Source organism: Balaenoptera borealis, assembly GCF_965194805.1.
Source record: "Balaenoptera borealis genome assembly, chromosome: 15".
NCBI lineage: Eukaryota > Metazoa > Chordata > Mammalia > Artiodactyla > Balaenopteridae > Balaenoptera > Balaenoptera borealis.
In genome coordinates this window covers 838,664-857,731 of record NC_138871.1, presented here as the reverse complement: position 1 = coordinate 857,731, position 19,068 = coordinate 838,664, and the positions used below count along the sequence as shown (strand labels likewise).

The following is a 19,068-nucleotide window of genomic DNA, read 5'->3' as shown; positions in this document are numbered from 1 at the left end:
AATGGATAAATAATGGCACAACCGTACAGTGAATATCAGTTAGCGATGAAAGGCAACAAATTATTGACAAATGAGACAACCTGAACGAATCTCAAAGGCATTTTGCTGAGGAAAAGACGCCTGTCTCAAAAGGTTTGTTTCCATTTATATGACATTCATGAATGACAAAGTGATAGTGATGAAGAATAGATGATGGTTGTCAGAGCTTAGGGACGGGAGGCGTGTCGGCCACGATGCAGTAGGATGAGGGTAATGGAACTATTCTGTGGACTGATTATGCCAGTGATTACAAGAGTCTGTACATGTATTAAAATTCAAAGAACTGTATGCCAAAAGGAAAGATAATATTACTGTACGTTAATTGAAACAATAAAATAAAAGGTGGGGAAGACTTCAAAACTGCCAAATTTCTTATTCCTTTTTTAATTGAGATATAATTGACATATAACATTAGTTTCAGGTGTACAATATAATGATTTGATATTTGTATGTATTGCGAAATGATCATCACAATAAGTCTAGTAAATATCCATCATTTCTTTCTTGTGATGAGAACTTTTAAGATCGACTCTCTTAGCAACTTTCAAGTATACAGTAGAGTATTATTAACTGTAGTCACCATGCTGCGCACAACATCCCCGGACTTATTTGCTTCATAAATCAGAGTTTGTACTTCTCGACCCCCTTCACCCATTTTGCCCACTCCCACACCCTGCCTCTGCCACACCAATCTCTTCTCTGTATCTATGAGTTCGGTTGTTTGGGGGCTTTTTTTGGTTTTGTTTTATAAAATGTCAAAAATGTCCAAAATTTGACCAAAATTTTGGTCAAAATTTCGGTCCATTTTATAAAAGACAAAGAAAGGCTGTGGAAGTGTTCCAGATTAAAGAAGCCTAAGCAGATGTGACAATTAAATGCAAAACCTGATTCTAGCCTGGATCCCATACTGGAAGGGAAAAAACAAATGCTATAACGTCCTTGATGTTAATAGATACAACAAAATCCCTGTAGTCTCAGTTCTAAGTTGCCTCAAAACCCAGAAGAAAATGACCAGTGATCTTAGGTTCTGTCCTGCTGATTGGTTTCTGTATCAATTAATTCACAGATTCAATTAAGTCTTCATGCAGTGCAATGCATGAATATATATACAAGGCAACGGACTAGATGGAGAGGGGGCAACAGAAAGTCCTCTTTTTCTCCAAAAGGTGCTCAAAGTCTCGAGTTTCACCAACACGACCTGCCAACGCATTTAGTCACTCTTCCTTAACGGTATTCACTGCCATGTAAACATTGAGAACTTTGGTGGCTTTCACGAATTACTCGTGATTTTTCCAAAAAGCTGTCCGAGACTATTTCTCTAGTCCCGAGGAAAGTCACTCATTTTACAACCCCGCCCAGTGTCCAGATTTACGGGCATTTTCCGAAGCCAGCTCACTGCAGGGGGATCCTTTCCCCAAACTGGCAAACTTCATCCCACAACCTGCGTCAGGGCGTGACAAGTGACAGCCAGTGCCAGGCTGGTGGCTCACGGAGCGGAGGGGAGGCACCGGCTGCGGCAGCACGTCTTCGCCCCGGACCATCCTGGCGCCGCCCGTCCCCACCGGGCGGGGGCCCCCAGGCCGCCTCCCTCCCCCGGCCAGCGTCCCCCCACTCGGGCCTGTTTCCTCAGTCCCGCTCAAAGAAAGAGCTACCGGCCACGAAAGGCAGGTGTCAGCACAGGTCCCCAACCCGCCCGTCCACCCGGAGCGGGGCTGGGCGCCGGGACTACTCACCGTCCAGGAGGAGGGCCGGCGTCCAGGCTGCCAGGCGGGACAGCGCTCCCGCTCTGCGGTCACCCACTCACCTCAGGAGCAGCTGCGCCTCGTCCCCTCGGCCTCCTGCAGCCGCAGGGCACAGCCACGCGCCCGTTCCGAGGCTAAGGGCCTCTGGGGGAACTGAGGGGGGCTGAGGGGACAGCTGAGGGCACAGGAGGACAGGAGATAGGACAGGTGAGGGACAGGAGAGGGAACAGGAGATGGGACAGCTAAGGGGACAGGTGAGGGGACAGGAGACTAGGGCGGCCGCCTGAGCGCGCGCGGTCCCACAACGCCCGACCCTCCCAGGAGGGGCCGGGCCCCCCACTGCCCTGGTGGCGCGCCGGGCCCCGCCCACGGGCCCGCCCCTCCACGCCCCGCCCCATCGCGGGCCGGCCCGGGGGCGAGGCGGAGCGCGCGGGGAGCCACCTCCCGAGGCGGAAGCGGAAGCGCCGCCGGGCCGCGGCCTTGGAGACGCGGGGGCGGGGCCGGCGGAGAAGCGCGACCTTTGACCCGCGGCGGGGCTCCGTGGGAGGCGGCGGGCGGAAGTGCGGGCAGCGGGTGGCCATGGAGGTAACGCGTGATCCCGGGGGCCGAGGGACCACCGCCCCTCCCCGCCTGCCCTCCCCGCCCGCCGGGGTCCGCACAGCCGCATGTGACCGGCTGGCTTTCGTTGTGTTTTGCAGGAGCCTGTTCACGACGGGGTGGCCTCGCCGGCCGCTCCTGGAACCGGGAAATCCAAGGTGAAGAGACGCCGGAGCGGCGGGGTCCTGCCGGGAGGGGAGGGGGCTCCCTGGGGGACAGCTTTCCTCCGGGCTCTCGGCCTGAGCTGTCGCGGTCGCGCGTTTAGTCCCTCCTCTCGGAGCTCCCTGGTGTGAAGCCTGAGTTCGTCTCCTTGCCGCCCCGCTCAGCGCTGCTGAGAGATTCCGCAGTTTCCCAACGTTAGACGAAGCCGTCTGGTTTGTGAGGTCCGAGCGGTGGGCTGGCGTCCCGGGCTCGGCTCTGCTGGCGCCTCCGCTGATGTGAGCACAGGTCACCGCTGGGGCCCTGAACGGGCGCCCAGGAGTTGGGGACTTGCCGCCGAGGTTTATTGTTTCAAGCTGACTTTGAGACACTCGCCCAAACACTCGGCTGCATTGAAGCTTCACGGTAACCGTGAGATAAATAACGTGGTTATCCCAGCTTTACGCCTAAGAAAACTGAGCCTGCAGGGGTTAAGGAACTTTCCCTGATTTTTAGGTAAAGCCTAAACGCACCCTGATTCATCTTACTGCTGTAATTAGGCTTACGTGTTTTCATGTGGCCAGAGACTCCTTTCAGCCTTGAATAGGACGAAGCAATTTTACAGATCTAAGGAACTTTACGTAGAATTAGTCCCAGTTCCCTAATTTTGCAATTAATCAAGATCTAAAAAGTGTCTTAACAAGGATATCTGTAACGTAAGGGGATACGTGCGATTTTCTCTACGTTTCATAGTAGTTGCCGAGCTAATAGTTATTGAGTGAAACTTGCATTTGCTAATCTTAAAAAAATGTGTTTAAAAAAAAAAAATGTGGTGTTTGGTTGACATAAAGATCTATTCAATAGGATGTTTTTTATTTTTAGGCAGACTTTATGTTTCTTTTTTGTGGTATAGTAGAAACATGAATTCTCGCAAATTGGTAACATCCCTGCCTCTTCCAGCTGGAAACATTGCCCAAGGAAGATCTTATCAAGTTTGCCAAGAAGCAGATGCTGCTAATACAGAAAGCTAAATCAAGATGTACAGGTATTGGGTTGAAAATATTCATGTTGACCGCAATCTTGTTTAATCATGGTTACAACTGTTAGTTTTTTAATAGTACATTGGCTTGTTTTGTTTATCAGTGAATCCAATAATATTAGTGTAGTGGAATCTGTTATTACTTAACATTCTAAAGTTTGCTTCTGATATTTTTTATTATCTCATATCCCTAAACTGCAGTTACCTTTGAATTAATAAAGTCAGGGAGGAGGATTTTAAGAAACAGTTTGTTAAAGTTCAGCACTTTTTTTTTTCCTCATGTGGATCGTATATTCTTCTGAGTAAAGCATTTTTTTCTAGAGTTGCCAGTTGAAATGTTAGAGACATGAAGTTCTGAGCCCAAGGAAGTAAGAAGAGGCCCCAAGTAAAGTAGTAAAAGATTTCTATTCCTGGAATTTTGAAGTATATTTATTTACTGAAGCTGGTTGATTGCCTATTCAGTTTCCCTTTCTTTATATTCCAAAAAGACAAAGATATTAGTATCCTTTTTTAATATGTGTAGGTGAGCTCTTGAATTTTCAGTAACTTAACTGCCCAGCCTAAAAGCCAAGACTTATTTACTACTAGAAAAGGTCAAACTGTGTTTCTGGAGGTTGGATCAGCTTATGATAAGAGAGTAATTTATTTGGAAAGATGTTCTAGGCTCCAGACCTAGACATGAGTTGATGAAATAGATTAACATGTGTGTTTAATATGAGGTTAGTTGTTGCTTTAAGATTATACAGTAAGAAGTTATTTACAGCTGAAATAATGTCTGGGATTTGCTTCAAAAGTATCAGGATGCATAAGACAAGAGGGGAAGGAGGAAGTGAATACAGGTTGGGATGAAACAAGGTTGGTCATGTAGTAATTATTAAACCAAGATGTTGGAGCATAGAGATTAATCACACTATTCTCTCTGGGTTTTTTAATTCGTTTGGAGTTTTCCATAATAAAAAGGAAAATAAAAGGTAATGCTGGGTGAACTTAGTGCTTTCTCAAAATATCTGCTGCTTCTTAAATGTGTTCTAATTTATAGTGATTTTTTTTTAAGAGTGTACTTATCACTTGAGCCAGTAATTATTTTCTTCATTTCTGAACTAGTATCTTTTTTATTTTTTTAATTGTTTAGAATTGGAGAAAGAAATTGAAGAATTGAGATCGAAACCTGTTGCTGGAGAAACTGATGATATTATTAAGGTAATGAAACAGTTGTGCGTATTGCTTTAATTTTCATTTCTTTATTTAGAGGAGATGCCCGATGATTAATCGGATTTCCTTGAGGGCTGTCAGCCTGCTTGAGCGCTATCGGGCTCCCGAACCTTTTGTTCCACTTCCTCTCTGCCCTTGGTTACATGCTTCACCTTTCTGGTTGACTGTAAAAAGAGAGGTGAATGACCTCTGCGTCCCTTTCTGTTCTGAAGTGGTGTTCCTTTCTGTCCTTGTCATCCTTTACACACTCTGTAATTATGGTTATTGCTTCAGTCTCAGGCCTGCTCTTCCCTCTCCCCATCAGAAAACCCCGCCACGCTCAGGACTTTGATGATTCTCTCCATTCCCATGGTTCTTTGTTAAACACGTCATGTCTTACTTGCTAACCATACTTACCTTGATGACCCGTAACTGGGCTCTCTTTCTCTTTTACTTCTACATATTGTCGTCAGATGATAGAATGTTGTTTTTATATTGTTATCCCCTGTTTAAGGCCTTGAGTTGCTCATTCTTACTTATGTGCCCTTAAGGTAATTAAATGCTTTTCCTTCCCCCATTTGGCCTACCTTCTTTAAAGTTTCTTTGCTTCTCAAAGCTCTGCAGAAGTTTTTTTCCTTGCTTTTGCATATTTGTAATTTGAGTCATGGTATCTGTCTATTCTTTGATTATATGTTATCTTAGTCTCCCGACTTGTGAGCCATGCACAACTGAGGGACTCCCAGGAAGCTACTACCAGGAGTCTTTAAATCTCTGTGCATACCTTGCACTACCATTTTGTTCTTCATTGAGCTAAAACAGTGTATGAGTCCTGAATGGTGTGCACAGGTACCATTTGGATTCGTGATGTGCTGATTGGTTTAAGCATTACTGAATTCGTAATGGTTTTGTTTATTTGGTCACTATGTATTTCCTTAATTAGTGATAGCAAAAGCACAACTGCATGTAGTTAAAGAGCACTGACTGTGGAGCCAGACCGCCTGATTCAGATCTTCAGACCCCGCTGTGCCACACACCAGCTGCGTGGCCATGGCTAAGTTTCTTAACTTCTTTCTCTTCCTTCACCTGTAGACTAGGGATAATAATAAGACCTACTTTCATAGCGTTGTATTATGAGTTAGTACCTACAGTACGTAGAGCTGGATCTGTCACATAAGTACTCAATGGTTTTATTATTACCATATATTATTTGGGGGATATTTTCTACACACATGTATACATACATACATACATTCATGCACACCCACACTAAAAAGGAGGTTTTTGTATTTGAAAAGAGCACTCCAGAGATTCTGTTCTAATTTTGGATCAGTTAACTCTTAGCCCTTAAAATACTTTTCATGCTGTTGCATTTCAGAATATTCAAATATCTGTCCCTTATTTCCTCCTTATCAATGTATTCTCCCCTTCTGTCAAAACTACTCCTAAAAATTTAAGAGTAGAAAATTTCTCTCAGTTAGCTAACTTTACCTTTCAGGTTATTAATTTAATATTAAAGCATGTTATCCTGACCACTCAAGTCTCAGAAAGTAAAGGTTGGTAAAATTAAATGAGAATGAAATCTTTGGTTTCCAGTGTTAATGAGAAAATTACATTGGGGAGTGATTCAAGGAGCTGTGCATCAGTTATTCAGTTGCTGTAAGTAAGTTTTCTGTTTTAGGAAAATCATGTACTGCAATGTAATATGTCCTCTGCACCTCTGGAAAAGGGAGAAGACTTTCTTGCTATGTTTTATCTCTTCACTGGGAAAAGTACACTGGAAAAACATGGCTTTGAATATAGAATTTTCTGTCCTTCATAAAAATGTATGGCTTTTTACAAGTTCTAGTTATTAAAATTTCTGATAGTCATCTTCTAGTGCATTGAAATACATCTAAAGTTTTATTGCAAACCTGGCATATTTGACTTTTTAAAAAGAGGAATAAAAACCCATATTTTCCATGTCAAAATTTGAGGTGTATGGTATTACATTGAACTTATATGCTGCTTCCAAATGCAAGAGAAAGGTAAAAATTACATGTCAAGATGCGGAATTTCTAGAATGTATCACTCTTGTTGTTTTCTCTTTGCTGGAATCAAATTTGTATTTCCTAGGAAATAACTGTCCATTTTGTGCCTCTAGTCTTTAAGGATATTTATAGCTGCTTTCAGATAATGCCTTCTGTATATCTCCTAAAATTATTAATGTTTTCAGGCTTCCCCTGATAATATACCAAACAGAAGTTTACATTGCAATACTATATAATGTGAAAAAACTAATTTTAAAACTAAAATTGTTTTAACAAAAGCAATATATGCTCATGATTTAGAAATAGTACTAACAACTAAATAACTTATAATTCTAAATAGCTTATGGAAATTATCTCTCTATTTCTGAATAATATGCTTATACTGCTTTTCCTTGATTTATCCCTTGGTGGGACACTTAGCTATTAACTTCCTGTTATAACAGATGAAAATTTCGCTATCTTTCACAATGACTCCTACTTTCCAACTGGTCAAACACATCAAATAACCGTTTACATTTTTTTCTGGACACCTGCCTCCTAAAGCCTTCTGTCCTGTGCTAATTTGGTCTGGTTGTTCTCCAGGTCTGCTGTGGTTTTCCTGGAGTCGGCCTTTTGCCATGATTCAGGGAATTATACTGCTTTCCTGTGTTGGCCCCCCACCCTGTTTGCTGGGTCACAGGTCATTCACTTTCTTGGATAACCTCATTTTGGTAGAGCATGTCCTTCTCCAGCTTCCTAACAACAGATGCATAGGAGGAAAATTTTTGTCATCTTGTATTTAAAAGTGGCTTTATTCTACTCTCATGTTTGAATAATAGCTATAACTTGGTATAGAACTCTAAATATTTTCTACATCTGCTTTGTTTTTGTATTTTTGAACAACAGAGTTTTTCTTTATTATTTCACAAAAGAAGTTCAGAGGCAGTTCTGGAGTGATAGTTGACTAAGGTTTGTTTAGGATTTTATCTCGGTTTTAATGTTTAAGATTAACTTTATCTAAATTCACGTGAAATGGGTCTGTGATTTTCCTGTCTGTAAAGTCCTTGCATAATGTTATCAAGTTATGCCAATTGTGTAGAATAACTTGAGAATTCTTGCTTTTTGTTTTGTCTGAAAAAATTCATATGTAATTGGGATAATCTGTTCTTTGAAAGCTTGATAGAACTCACCTATAAAACTATCTATTCCTCCTGTTTTCTTTGGTGGACAATTTTAAATCACTAGTTTGATTTTTAAGTAGTAATAGTATTGATGATGCTTTTTAATTTTTTTTCTTGAGTTACATTTTTCTAGGAATTTTTTTCCATACCATTTTACTTTTCAGTATGATTGGCAGATTAATAATCATAATATTCTTCTTAACTGTATAATCTGTAATTTATATATAGATAGGTTCTCCTTTTATTCATAATATTGTTTGTGACTTCTGTCTTCTCTTGATCAGTCTTACAAGAAGTCTATTTTGTTAGCTTTTGTTTTTTCAAAGAACTGACTCTTGGCTCTTCTATTTTCCACTTCATTAACTTCCTTTCCTGCTTCATTTCTGCAAGAGGTAAACTTTCTCTGGGGGAGGGGGGACACTGGTGATTTCTTGCCCATTATTCTGAGCACGCCCCATTGAGATTGTCAGTCAATCCGATTTTTGAACCTGACTCTCCAGTTCCTGAGCATTTAGTTTGCTAATGAGTGTTTGCCAGCTTCTCATGTGTTTCCCAGCACGAGCCCTTAGGTTATAGCTTTCTTCTTCTTTCTAATTCACGTCCTCCACGTCCTCCACTTTCAGTTTTCCAAAGATATATTGAAATTTCTCATACCCTCATGTCTTTTCTCCTTTTTTCTTTGCTCTTATGTATATAGCTTTTTAAATATTCTTACTTTAGCATGGTTTGGAAAAGGTGAGGAGATAATTTTGCATGAAGTCAATCCACCATTTTTAACCTCAGGCAAACAAATCATCCTGTTCCAAAACAGGCATTGACCATACGTCTGGATGCTATTCTTTTGGAAAAAGCAGAGACTGAGCAACAGTGTGTTTCTTTGAAGAAGGAAAATATTAAAATGAAGCAAGAGGTTGAGGTAAAGCAACACTTTAATTTATTTTGCTTTTTATTAACTTATATAGTATAGCTATGCATTTTAGAGCCAAGACCTTAAAAAGCATCTGATCTGATTTTAACTGTAATATTTACAGACAAGGAAACAGATTGATATTTAAAAAGAAAAATAACTGAAATCACTCAACTACATAGAGCTAACATTTACTTGTTCCATTGTTTAATCTTCATTTTAGTTGTAATATCATTCTTTAGTAAAAATGGGAAAAAATACCTATTTTATGAAAAATTACCTATTTAAATAAGTTGATTGTCACACATACTCTAAATGTTATCGAAAGAAAGAAAGAAAGGAAGGAAAGAAGGAAGGAAGAAAAAGAAAGGAAAGAGAGGGAGGAAAGGAAAGGAAAGGAAAGGAAAAGAAAAGTTGTCTGTTCAGTTCTAGGATATTCAAGTGTCTTTTGGGTCTGTGCTAATTTTCTCCCAAAAGCTATATTACTCTATTCAGGAGATATTCATTAAAGCCTATGACTTAATACAACTTACATAATTTATTACCATTTAAAGGAAAATTAAATTCAGAGATTTCCTAGCTTTTAGTTATTGCTTTGAGTAACCTATTTAGTACTGCTTAAGGTAGTCAGAGCTTCTAAGCAGAATTCTTGGAATCTCAGTATCGTATTTCTTTATGTACATTTCTGCTCATTTCTTATTTTTTGAGCCTGTGTCTAATATTTTTCCTGAGGGCAGGGGTTTGTTTTGTCTTAAATAATTCTTGTGTGCTTACTTTTATAGGATTCTGTAACTAAGTTGGAAGATGTGCATAAGGAGTTTGAACAATCAGAAAGAAACTATGCAAAAGAAATGGAAAATTTGAAAAGTGAATTAATGGCAGTACATTCCAAATACAGTAACGATAAAGCTGGTTGGCAAAAGGAACTGGAGGAAGCAGCAAAAAAACAATTAGAGCTTTCAGAACAAATCAAATTTCAGAGTGATTCTGAAGATAATGTTAAAAAACTACAGGAAGAGATTCAGAAAATTAAGCCAGCCTTTGAGGAGCAAATTTTATGTCTGCAAAAGCAGTTAGAAGCTGCCACAAATGAAAAGGAGCAAGAAATTACTCATCTCCAAGGAGTCATTGAGGCTAATTCTCAGCAGTACCGAAAAGAAATTAATAGTTTGCAAGAAGAACTTTTACGGTTGAAATCTACACACCAAGAAGAGGTGAAAGAATTGAAGTGCCAAATTGAAGCATCTGCTAAAGAACACGAAGCAGAAGTAAATCATTTAAACCAGCTAAAGGAGAACTTAGTCAAACAGTGTGAGGCAAGTGAGAAGAACCTTCAGGAGAAATATGAATGTGAATTAGAAAACGCAGACCAGGAAAATCAAATGTGTTCTTTGCCCTTACAGGAAGATACTCGTGTAGAACAAGCAGTAAATGAAAAAGTCAAACACTTAGAAGATACCCTAAAAGAACTGAAGTCTCAACATAGCATCTTAAAAGACGAGTTAACTTACATGAATAATCTTAAATTAAAACTTGAAATTGATGCCCAGCATACAAAGGATGAGTTTTTTCACGAACGGGAAGATTTAGAGTTTAAAATTAATGAATTATTACTAGCTAAAGAAGAGCAGGGGTGTGTAATTGAAAAATTAAAATCTGAGCTAGAAGATTCAAATAAACAATTTTGCTGTACCGTAGAACAACATAACAAAGAAGTACAGAGTCTTAAGGAACAACATCAAAAAGAAATATCAGAACTAAATGAGGCATTTTTGTCAGGTTCAGAAAAAGAAAAATTAACATTGATGTTTGAAATACAGGGTGTTAAGGAACAGTGTGAAAACCTACAAAAAGAAAAGCAAGAAGCAATTTTAAATTATGAGAGTTTACGAGAGATTATGGAAATTTTACAAACAGAGTTGGGGGAATCTGCTGGAAAAATAAGTCAAGAGTTTGAATCAATGAAGCAACAGCAAGCATCTGATGTTAATGAACTTCAGCAGAAGCTCAGAACTGCATTTAATGAAAAAGATGCTCTTCTTGAAACTGTGAATCGTCTCCAGAGAGAAAATGAAAAGTTATTAACACAGCAACAATTTGTACCAGAACTTGAAAATACCATAAAGAACCTTCAAGAAAAGAATGAAGTGTATTTAGTTAGTCTCAGTCAGAGAGATACCATGTTACAAGAATTTGAAGCAAAGATAAGTTCTCTTACTGAGGAAAAAGATGATCTCATAAGTAAAATTAAAAGTTATCATGAAGAGGTGGAGACTGTCTATCACAAATGTGAAAGGGAAGAAAGGTTGATTGTAGGACCCAGGGAGAAAGTGGAGCAGACTACCCAGTACAGCAGTGAGCTAGAACAAAAGGTAAACGATTTAACAGCACGACTAGAAGAAACCTTAGAAGAAAAGGATCAAAAGGACCAAAAACTGGAAAAGCTTATGGCTCAGTTGAAAACTCTCTCTGAAGACCAGGAAGCAGTGTCATCTGAAGTGAAGTCTCTTCATGAGGAAAATAGTAGACTGAGTTCAGAAAAGAACCAGTTGAGCAGGGATTTGGAAGCTCTCCTGTCTCAAAAAGAAGGAGATTTTATGCTGAAGGAGCAGATTTCTGAATTAGAAAAGAAACTTCAGTTAACAGTTGAAGAAAGAGATAATTTAAATAAACTGTTGGAAAATGAGCAAGTTCAGAAGTTATTTCTCAAAACTCAGTTGTGTGGTTTTCTTGAACAAATGGAGTCAAAAGTTTCAGAAAAAAGTGAAGAACAAGATGTTGTAAATGTCCTACAAGCTGTAGGTGAATCCTTAGCTAAAATAAATGAAGAAAAACACAACTTGGTCTTCCAGTATGGTAAAAGGGTAGCAGAGTTAGAAAAAGAGATTAAGTTCCTCCAAGAAGAGAATGTGATTCAATGTGAGGAACTTAGGTCTTTACTAAGAGACCATGAGCTAGAGAAAGCTCTCTTAAGGAAAGAATTAGAAGAAACCGTCTTGGAAAAAGAGGCCCTGCAGTCTGATCTTCTAGAAATGAAGAATGCTAACGAACAAACAAGGCTTGAAAATCAGAATCTCCTAATTCAAGTTGATGAATTATCTCAAAAATTATGTAGCAAAAATGAAAACCATAATGAAGAAGAAAAATATTTTATAAAGGAACTTGAAAACCTAAGGCCATTACTAGAACAAAAAGAATCAGAATTGCAAGATGTGAGAGCAGAGTTGATATCGTTAAAGGTACTATTAATTTGCATTTTACTGATTTTAAAATAAATTCTTAGTTCTAGTCATAGACTCTAGAAAATATATATATTATTGCACTTTGAAGTCAGAAGTAAATTTTTAGCATTTAAGATCAAATGCATATTTCTGAAAGTACATTAAACATTTTCACATCACACTTTATCACAGTGAGCACTTTTTGGTTTTAGATCATTTTAGAATTTTGTTTTTATATAAGATTAGATGATTAGGGGGTTAAATGTTAAAACTGTATAATTAGTTACCAGCAAAGCTACAAGTAAACATGGAAAAATTTGAATTTCATCCTTGTGTGGTATGCATATTAACTTAAAGAGCACTGTTGAGCAAAAATGTAGACTAAAGTGGTATTTAATTTTAACCAAAAATTTAGGGTTTTTTCCCCAAATCATGACAGGATAAACTATAATCATCATTTAATCTTTTCCTTAATGCATTATGTATTTGATATCTGCTGGGTGGTTCGTCTTGGTCTTGGATATTGCTGTTTTTTATAGTAAAAAACATGACCTATACTATGTTTATAGTAAAAAAACATCATGCTACATGCATGATAAGGTCAGAATTACCTGGTCTATCAAGGTAAGAAAAAGACTGTTCACCAAATTGCTTTTTGTATGAATTCTCTTTGATAATGATTTTTTTCATGCTTAACATGACGGCCAGTACATCATGGGGAATGCAGTGATTGTCTTTGTTTTTCCTGTAAAATCTAGGATTCCTTAGAGAAATCACCTTCTGTAGAAAGTGATCAACCTTCAGTAAAAGAGTTTGAAGAAAAAATAGGTAACTATGGTTTTGCATATGTTGTCACAGTTAATTACACAGATTCTTTTTAGTGTTAGAATAGATTGGGAAGTATTGTCACCAATTAATGAGTTGTTAAAAACATGATGAGTAGCTCTCTCTTCCTGATGCCCCCACTCTTGCCCTGCTGCCATCTGCTTGCCTTCCCTTTCAAAGCTCTCATTTTCTATTGTTTAATCCAAAGGAGTGATGTGATTCCATTTATAAATGGTTCCATGATTGGTTTTGGATTTTTCATGCATTTAGCAACCTTATTTGAATGCCCAACTACCTAGGCACTGGTAATAGGAAGGGGGCTAAGATACACACCACACAGACCGTGTCTTCAAAGAACTCACTGCAAGAAGGGGCTGTTACTGCAGTACTTTGGAGTGTGGACAGGGTACGCTGGTGACAGTACAGGAAGACATGATTAACTGCTCGTTTTGAGTTAGGAAAAACATCACAGAATAGGCTGTACTTGTGTGTTGAAGAATGAGAAATTTGACACGAGGAGAAAGGTGCTGCAGCAGGAGGGAACAGCAGGTGCTTGAACGTTAACATCCATGACGTCCAGGAGCCTCCTAGGAAATTCTGGAGAGGCAGGAGTCTGAGCATGAGAGGGCTGGTGTGTGTTGTGCAGAAGAGCTGGGACTTCCCCATACCCATTTATTCCTCAGAGTAATGTTAGGAGGTAGCTCTTTTATTCCCATTTTAAGATGGAGAAACAAACTTAAAAAAGTGTTGTGTGATGTACCCATAATTCCTCAGTTGAATGCCCAGTGGGATTGGCGGGGGAGAGGGGACGGGTGGTTGAAAGAATTTGGAATGACCCACAGTTTTCTGTAATGGGTGACTGGGGAAGGTCGGGTTAGGGGAGAGCATGAGTTCAGTCTTAGGCAAATGAAACTTGATTACCACCCCAACTGGAGATGTCGAGTAGACTACTAACTGTGCAAATCCGGAGTTAATGGGGAGAGGGTTAGACCAGATAAAACTCCATGCTTAACACAGTGGGCATTAAAAGCCACGAGGTTGCGATCCCAAGGAAGTGAGCGTAGGAAAAAAGACGAGGCCCAGAGACAGTTCTCTGTCAAAAGTCAGAAAGATAGAAACAACCAAGGAGAATGAGAAGGAACAGCCGGTGAGGTAGAGCCCAGAGCATACGATGTCTTTGAAGCTAAGACAGATGAAGTACAGGTGGAGGAAGTGCTTGAGGAGGGAAGAAGGGTCACACTAGCACTCAGAGCTAACCCGAGCCAAGCAGCATCCAGCTCATTGGCGACTTGATAACACTTGCCACGATGTACCGAAGCCAGAGCCTGGTTGAAGTAGGTTCAAGGGGAAAATGGGGGAAGAGAAACGTGAGGGCATGTATAGACCACGCCTAGAAGGAGTTTTGCTATAAAAGAAAGAAGACATGGGACAGTGTCCAGAGGGGAGATGTGCTCTTTTGCCTTTCTTTGTGTGATGTTTCACCTGTCCTATTATGACCCTCCCCTCCCCTCTTTAGCTGCTTCCACTCTTTGTTCCTGACCTTAATCTCTTGGTGATATTTTTCTTACTGCATGTTTGTAAACTGTTGGGAAGAAATCTGTTGGGGGGGGATTTGCTGCACACGAGGGGAGAATTGCTACACTGATGCCTGAGTAGGTGAGAATGTGCGAGATGACATGCAGAAGTGGCACACGTGGCCTGTGCTACGTGCACAGACAGTGCACCTGTCGCAGCCAGAGGAGGGCAGCATAAGTGAACACGGCTGTGAGCCCTGGATGAAGAAGCAGGGACAGAAATTCAGATCATAGCTGAAGTTAAGCAGAGATACCAAGAAGTAAGATCTGGAACACTGGCGTTTAAGTCGGGGAGATGGCTAGAGAGGTTACGGGAGAGATCCAGATTGGACATGTAAGCAGATTGCAAGTTCAGCTGTAAAAATCAGACCCACCAACCAAGAGGCATGTGCCTATGGATCATAAATGTTTAAGTGCATCTGATATCTCCTCTGCTTGATCCTGATGTGCACGTCACCACCTGAAAGCCTAGCATACCTGCGTCTCCAGGAGATCTTCTACTGTTAAAGGAGTCCTGCCAGCCTCTCCAGTTCCTAGACACTTATGAAATGGCTAAAAACAGTAGGCTGGGACTTCCCTGGCAGTCCAGTGGTTAACACTCCGCACTTCCACTGCAGGTGGCACGGGTTCTGTCCCTGGTCAGGGAGCTAAGATCCCATATGCCATGTGACATGGCCAAAAAAAAAAAAAAAACAGTAGGCTGTTGTGGAAGATTGAAGAAAATGAAAATTGTTTACATTGTTTGCCTCATTTAGAAAATAAGTAAGCTTTTACTTTAAAAACTAGATATTAATATTTTGCTTTTACTTTATTACTTTTAATCTCAGATTGCAGATTTTGTGTTCCAGATTAAAGATCCATTTCTAGGGCTAAAGTAAGTAAATAATGGGAGTATTTTCGCTATTTTCCTTTGAGTCTATAGATAATTGTTTCATTGTATGTTTTTAGCATATCTGGAAGAAGAATGCAAAGACAAAGAGGAGAAAATAGAGAAATTAAAACTAGTTGCTGTGAAGGCAAAGAAAGAACTAGGTTCTAGCAGAAAAGAGGTAAGGTGACTTAAAAAGGCAACGTTTAAGGAACTTACATGTTAGAAAATCAAGTTTGTCTCTACATAAAAAAACTATTGTATATTTAAAATAGGCCCAGACGCTACGGGAAGAACTTGAATCTGTTCGCTCAGAAAGGGATCAGGTGTCTACTTCCATGAGAGATCTCATTCAAGGAGCAGAAAGCTATAAGGTAAAAATAGTTACTTTAATAACAAGTTATATTTGTAACTTCTAAGTTAAGGAATGCACTAGGAATGTAAAACTCTTGTCCATAACATAATCACCTTGTATTTTTTAGTAAATCTTTTTTTCAATTTTTTTGTGTAATGTATCATCCTAGTATCAGATTTTAAGTGGCTAAGCTTTAAATATGCCTTTAAGCTATTGTTTTTTAAAACTAAATTTCTGTTTTGGGATTTCCAAATAAAATCAGTAACAAAAAAGATGGCTATCGTTACTGTTATTATTTAATAGTCTTCTGGCCAAATGAATAAATGTGAAAGTTAGACATGTCTAACACGAAAGTGAAAACATTTGAAGGCAATATTGCTTGTCTACCTAAATAACATGAGAATCTATTATAAAAAAATATAAGAATTAAAAATAAGAGAGTACCATTATATTTCTTTATGCATTCAAATATTTATACAGCCAGGCTAAGTACTGATTACTGGGGAGACGGCGGTCAACCAAGTAGACGGAGTTCCTGTCTGCTTGGGACTTAAATTCCAGTGGCAGACAAAAATCCAAGAAAATACTGTGTGGAAAAGTAAAGGCGGGTAGGGGGAGTAGAGTGGCCAGTAGTCAAGTGGGATTTGATGGAAAGAAGAAAATACCAAAGTAGTCCAAAAAAATGAAATTTCAGGAAGAACTTTAATGAGACTAAGTGAAAAGAGAAAATTGACATCTTGCTCTACCAGACACTAAAATTTATTATAAAACTACATAATGTGATACAGTTCTGATGCAAAAATAAGGCAGATTAATTGAACAGAAGACAGAGACTTCTGGGGACTTCCCTGGCGGTCCAGTGGTTAAGACTTTGCCTTCCAATGCAGGGGGTGTGGGTTCGATCCCTGGCCGGGGAGCTAAGATCCCACATGCCTTGGGGCCAAAAAACCAAAACAGAAGCAATATTGTAACAGATTCAGTAAAGACTTTAAAAATGGTCCACATCAAAAAATCTTAAAAAAAAAAAAAGAAGAAGACAGAGACTTGTGTATAAAAACAAGCATTTACAGGCCCCAGGCACTCTTCTAAGTGCTTTACATGTCTTATCACACCTGATATGTGTGTGATAAGTATGTTATTAACGTTGCTGATTCACCGGTAAGGAATCAGAGGCACGGAGGTCACAGAGCAAGTAACTAGTAGAGCTGGGGTTGGATTCAAGCAGTCTGGTTCCAGATCTGTTCTTTCACCAGCTAAGCTATGCAACTCCAGTAAGATTTGAAAACAGAGAAGCCAATGCAGAAGGAATCAGAAAACTACTTCAGGAAAATTTGGTTAGATTTTTACTTCATGCCACACACCAAAATAAATTCTGCAGTTTTGTCAAAAATGAAAGCGATTTTTTTAAAACCTAGAATAAAATACTTGATCATTCGAGCTCTGGATACAAAATACTTTTCTCAACTTAAAAGCAGTTAAAGAAGTTACAAGGGAAAAGACAAATTGAACTAGATAAAATATAAAATTGACATATGAAAATATGACAGGGGGTTAGTATCCTTAATATGTAAAGATATAAGTCCATTTTTTAAAAAACACTTCTTTGAAATTCATATATGGGGTTGTCTTTTATGAGCCATTAGGAGCTTGCTTCTTTACATTTTCAGAAGCCATATGATTTATTATCTCCTGCAAAGGTAGACCGGGTATAACAATTTATTTGTTTAAAATATGTATTTCAAAGGACTGGGAAAAAAAGAATAGAACATCCAAGAACTGTGGAACAGCTGCACAAAGCATAGCATATGCGTAATGAATGCCATAGGAGAAGAGAAAGAGCAACAGAAATATCTGACACGATAATGACTGAGAATTTACCCAAACTAAGGTCAGACGCCAAGTTACAGATCCAGTAAGCTCAGAGAACACCACACGGGGTACATACCGAAACAGTCATTTTCGAACTACAGAAAATCAAAGGTAAAGTCCTGAAAGAAGCCATAGGGGAAAAAATACCTTATTTATAGAAGAGCAAATATACGAATTACATCCAACTTCTCAGAAACCGTACAAAAAAGAAGCACGTGGAATGAGTTAAAGTGTTGAGAGAAAAAACCCACCGACCTAGAATTCTGTGCCCTGTAAAATTATCCTTCAAAAGTGAAGGAGCAGTAGAGTTTCTCAGATAAAAATTGAGGGACTTTGTTGCTGGTAAACATGCCTTTCAAGAAATGTTAAAAGTTCTTTAGAGAGAAGGAAAATGATAAAGGTCAGACCCAGAAGAGGCAACACAATATTTTTTGTTTTTTGTTTTTGGCCGTGCTGCGCATGTGGCATCTTAGTTCCCCGACCAGGGATCAAACCCAGGCCCCCTGCAGTGGAAACATGGAGTCTTAACCACTGGACCGCTAGGGAAGTCCCCAACACAATATTGAAGAAGAACAGAAGAACAAAGTGGGAGGATTATCCTAGCCGACTTCAAGACTTACTATAAAGCTACAGCAGTCAAGACAGTGTGGGGTGATATTGGTAAAAGAATAAAGAAACAGAACAGTGGAGCAGAATAAAGCCTAGAAGCAGACCACAAATATAGTCAACTCATCTTTGACAATGGAGCAAAGATAATCTTCAACAAATGGTGCTGGAACAACTGGACATCCACATGCAAAAAAAATGAATCTGTCCACAGACCTTACACCTTCACAAAAATTAACTCAAAGTGGATCACAGACATAAGTGTAAAACACAAAGCTATAAAACTCCTAGAAGATAACATAGGAAAAACATAGGTCATCTACACCCTCGACGACCTTGGGGAAGACTCCAAAGGCACAATCCATGAAGGAACTGATAAGCTGTACTTTCTTTGAAGGCCACTTTCAAGGAAAACTCAGAACCATTTTGTTAGTTATTTTGTACAGGGATTCATTTTTGTGCAGGAGAGCAGTCAGGAACAAGGCAAAAACAGGATTTATAAGAAGCGGGGAGAGGAAACACAAACTACAGGCAATCTGGAAACAGTGACTCTCATATATTTTGGAGGAAAGCCCCACAGGCTGGCGTATAGCACAAAGGTCAGTCCCAGGATTCTGTCCTTGAGTAGGGGCCAACTAGGAATATCAAAGAAAAAAATTCAGTTGGTTTTAGAGTCTTTGGAAATTGATGAACGTTTTGCATCAATGGGTGAGACTGTATAAAATGTCTTCTTGTGTTCTTCGATTAGCACCTCTGCCTCACCTCAGGCCAGGCCCGAAACAACTCCCTCAGCAGAATTCTTTTGGTGGAGTTAACGGGACCAGGTTAAACTTTTTCTCCTCTCTCCTTAAATGTTGTATACATTTCAGAAGTTTATTTTTGATGACTAGGATCTATAACTGGGAGATGC

General features: G+C 39.4%; 1 protein-coding gene and 1 long non-coding RNA gene across 18 annotated transcripts in view; one reads left to right on the top strand and one right to left on the bottom strand.

Annotated features, from left to right (window-relative positions):
* Positions 1–1,912, bottom strand: part of LOC309612075 — a 69,665-nt gene extending 67,753 nt beyond the window's left edge. For all 7 annotated transcript variants that reach the window (XR_014234918.1, XR_014234919.1, XR_014234920.1 and 4 more), the window contains exon 1: positions 1,773–1,912. This is a non-coding gene — a long non-coding RNA (uncharacterized lncRNA). The remainder of the gene's footprint in view (positions 1–1,772) is intronic.
* A 362-nt stretch (positions 1,913–2,274) lies between these two features.
* GCC2 (GRIP and coiled-coil domain containing 2) overlaps positions 2,275–19,068 on the top strand; it is a 37,889-nt gene continuing 21,095 nt past the window's right edge. For 8 of the 11 annotated variants that reach the window (XR_014234913.1, XR_014234914.1, XR_014234915.1 and 5 more), the window contains exons 1-9: positions 2,275–2,366; positions 2,480–2,536; positions 3,477–3,561; positions 4,688–4,755; positions 8,745–8,849; positions 9,623–12,079; positions 12,820–12,889; positions 15,409–15,509; positions 15,604–15,702. Coding sequence is in view for 7 of the 11 variants with exons in the window: in XM_082357315.1 (XP_082213441.1) it covers positions 2,361–2,366; positions 2,480–2,536; positions 3,477–3,561; positions 4,688–4,755; positions 8,745–8,849; positions 9,623–12,079; positions 12,820–12,889; positions 15,409–15,509; positions 15,604–15,702 (3,048 nt within the window). In the remaining 4 variants the exon portion in view is untranslated. Of the gene's footprint in view, positions 2,367–2,479; positions 3,033–3,476; positions 3,562–4,687; positions 4,756–6,379; positions 6,403–8,716; positions 8,850–9,622; positions 12,080–12,819; positions 12,890–15,408; positions 15,510–15,603; positions 15,703–19,068 lie in introns of those variants that run through there. The other 3 variants (XM_082357313.1, XM_082357314.1, XM_082357316.1) reach the window with 3 other exon arrangements.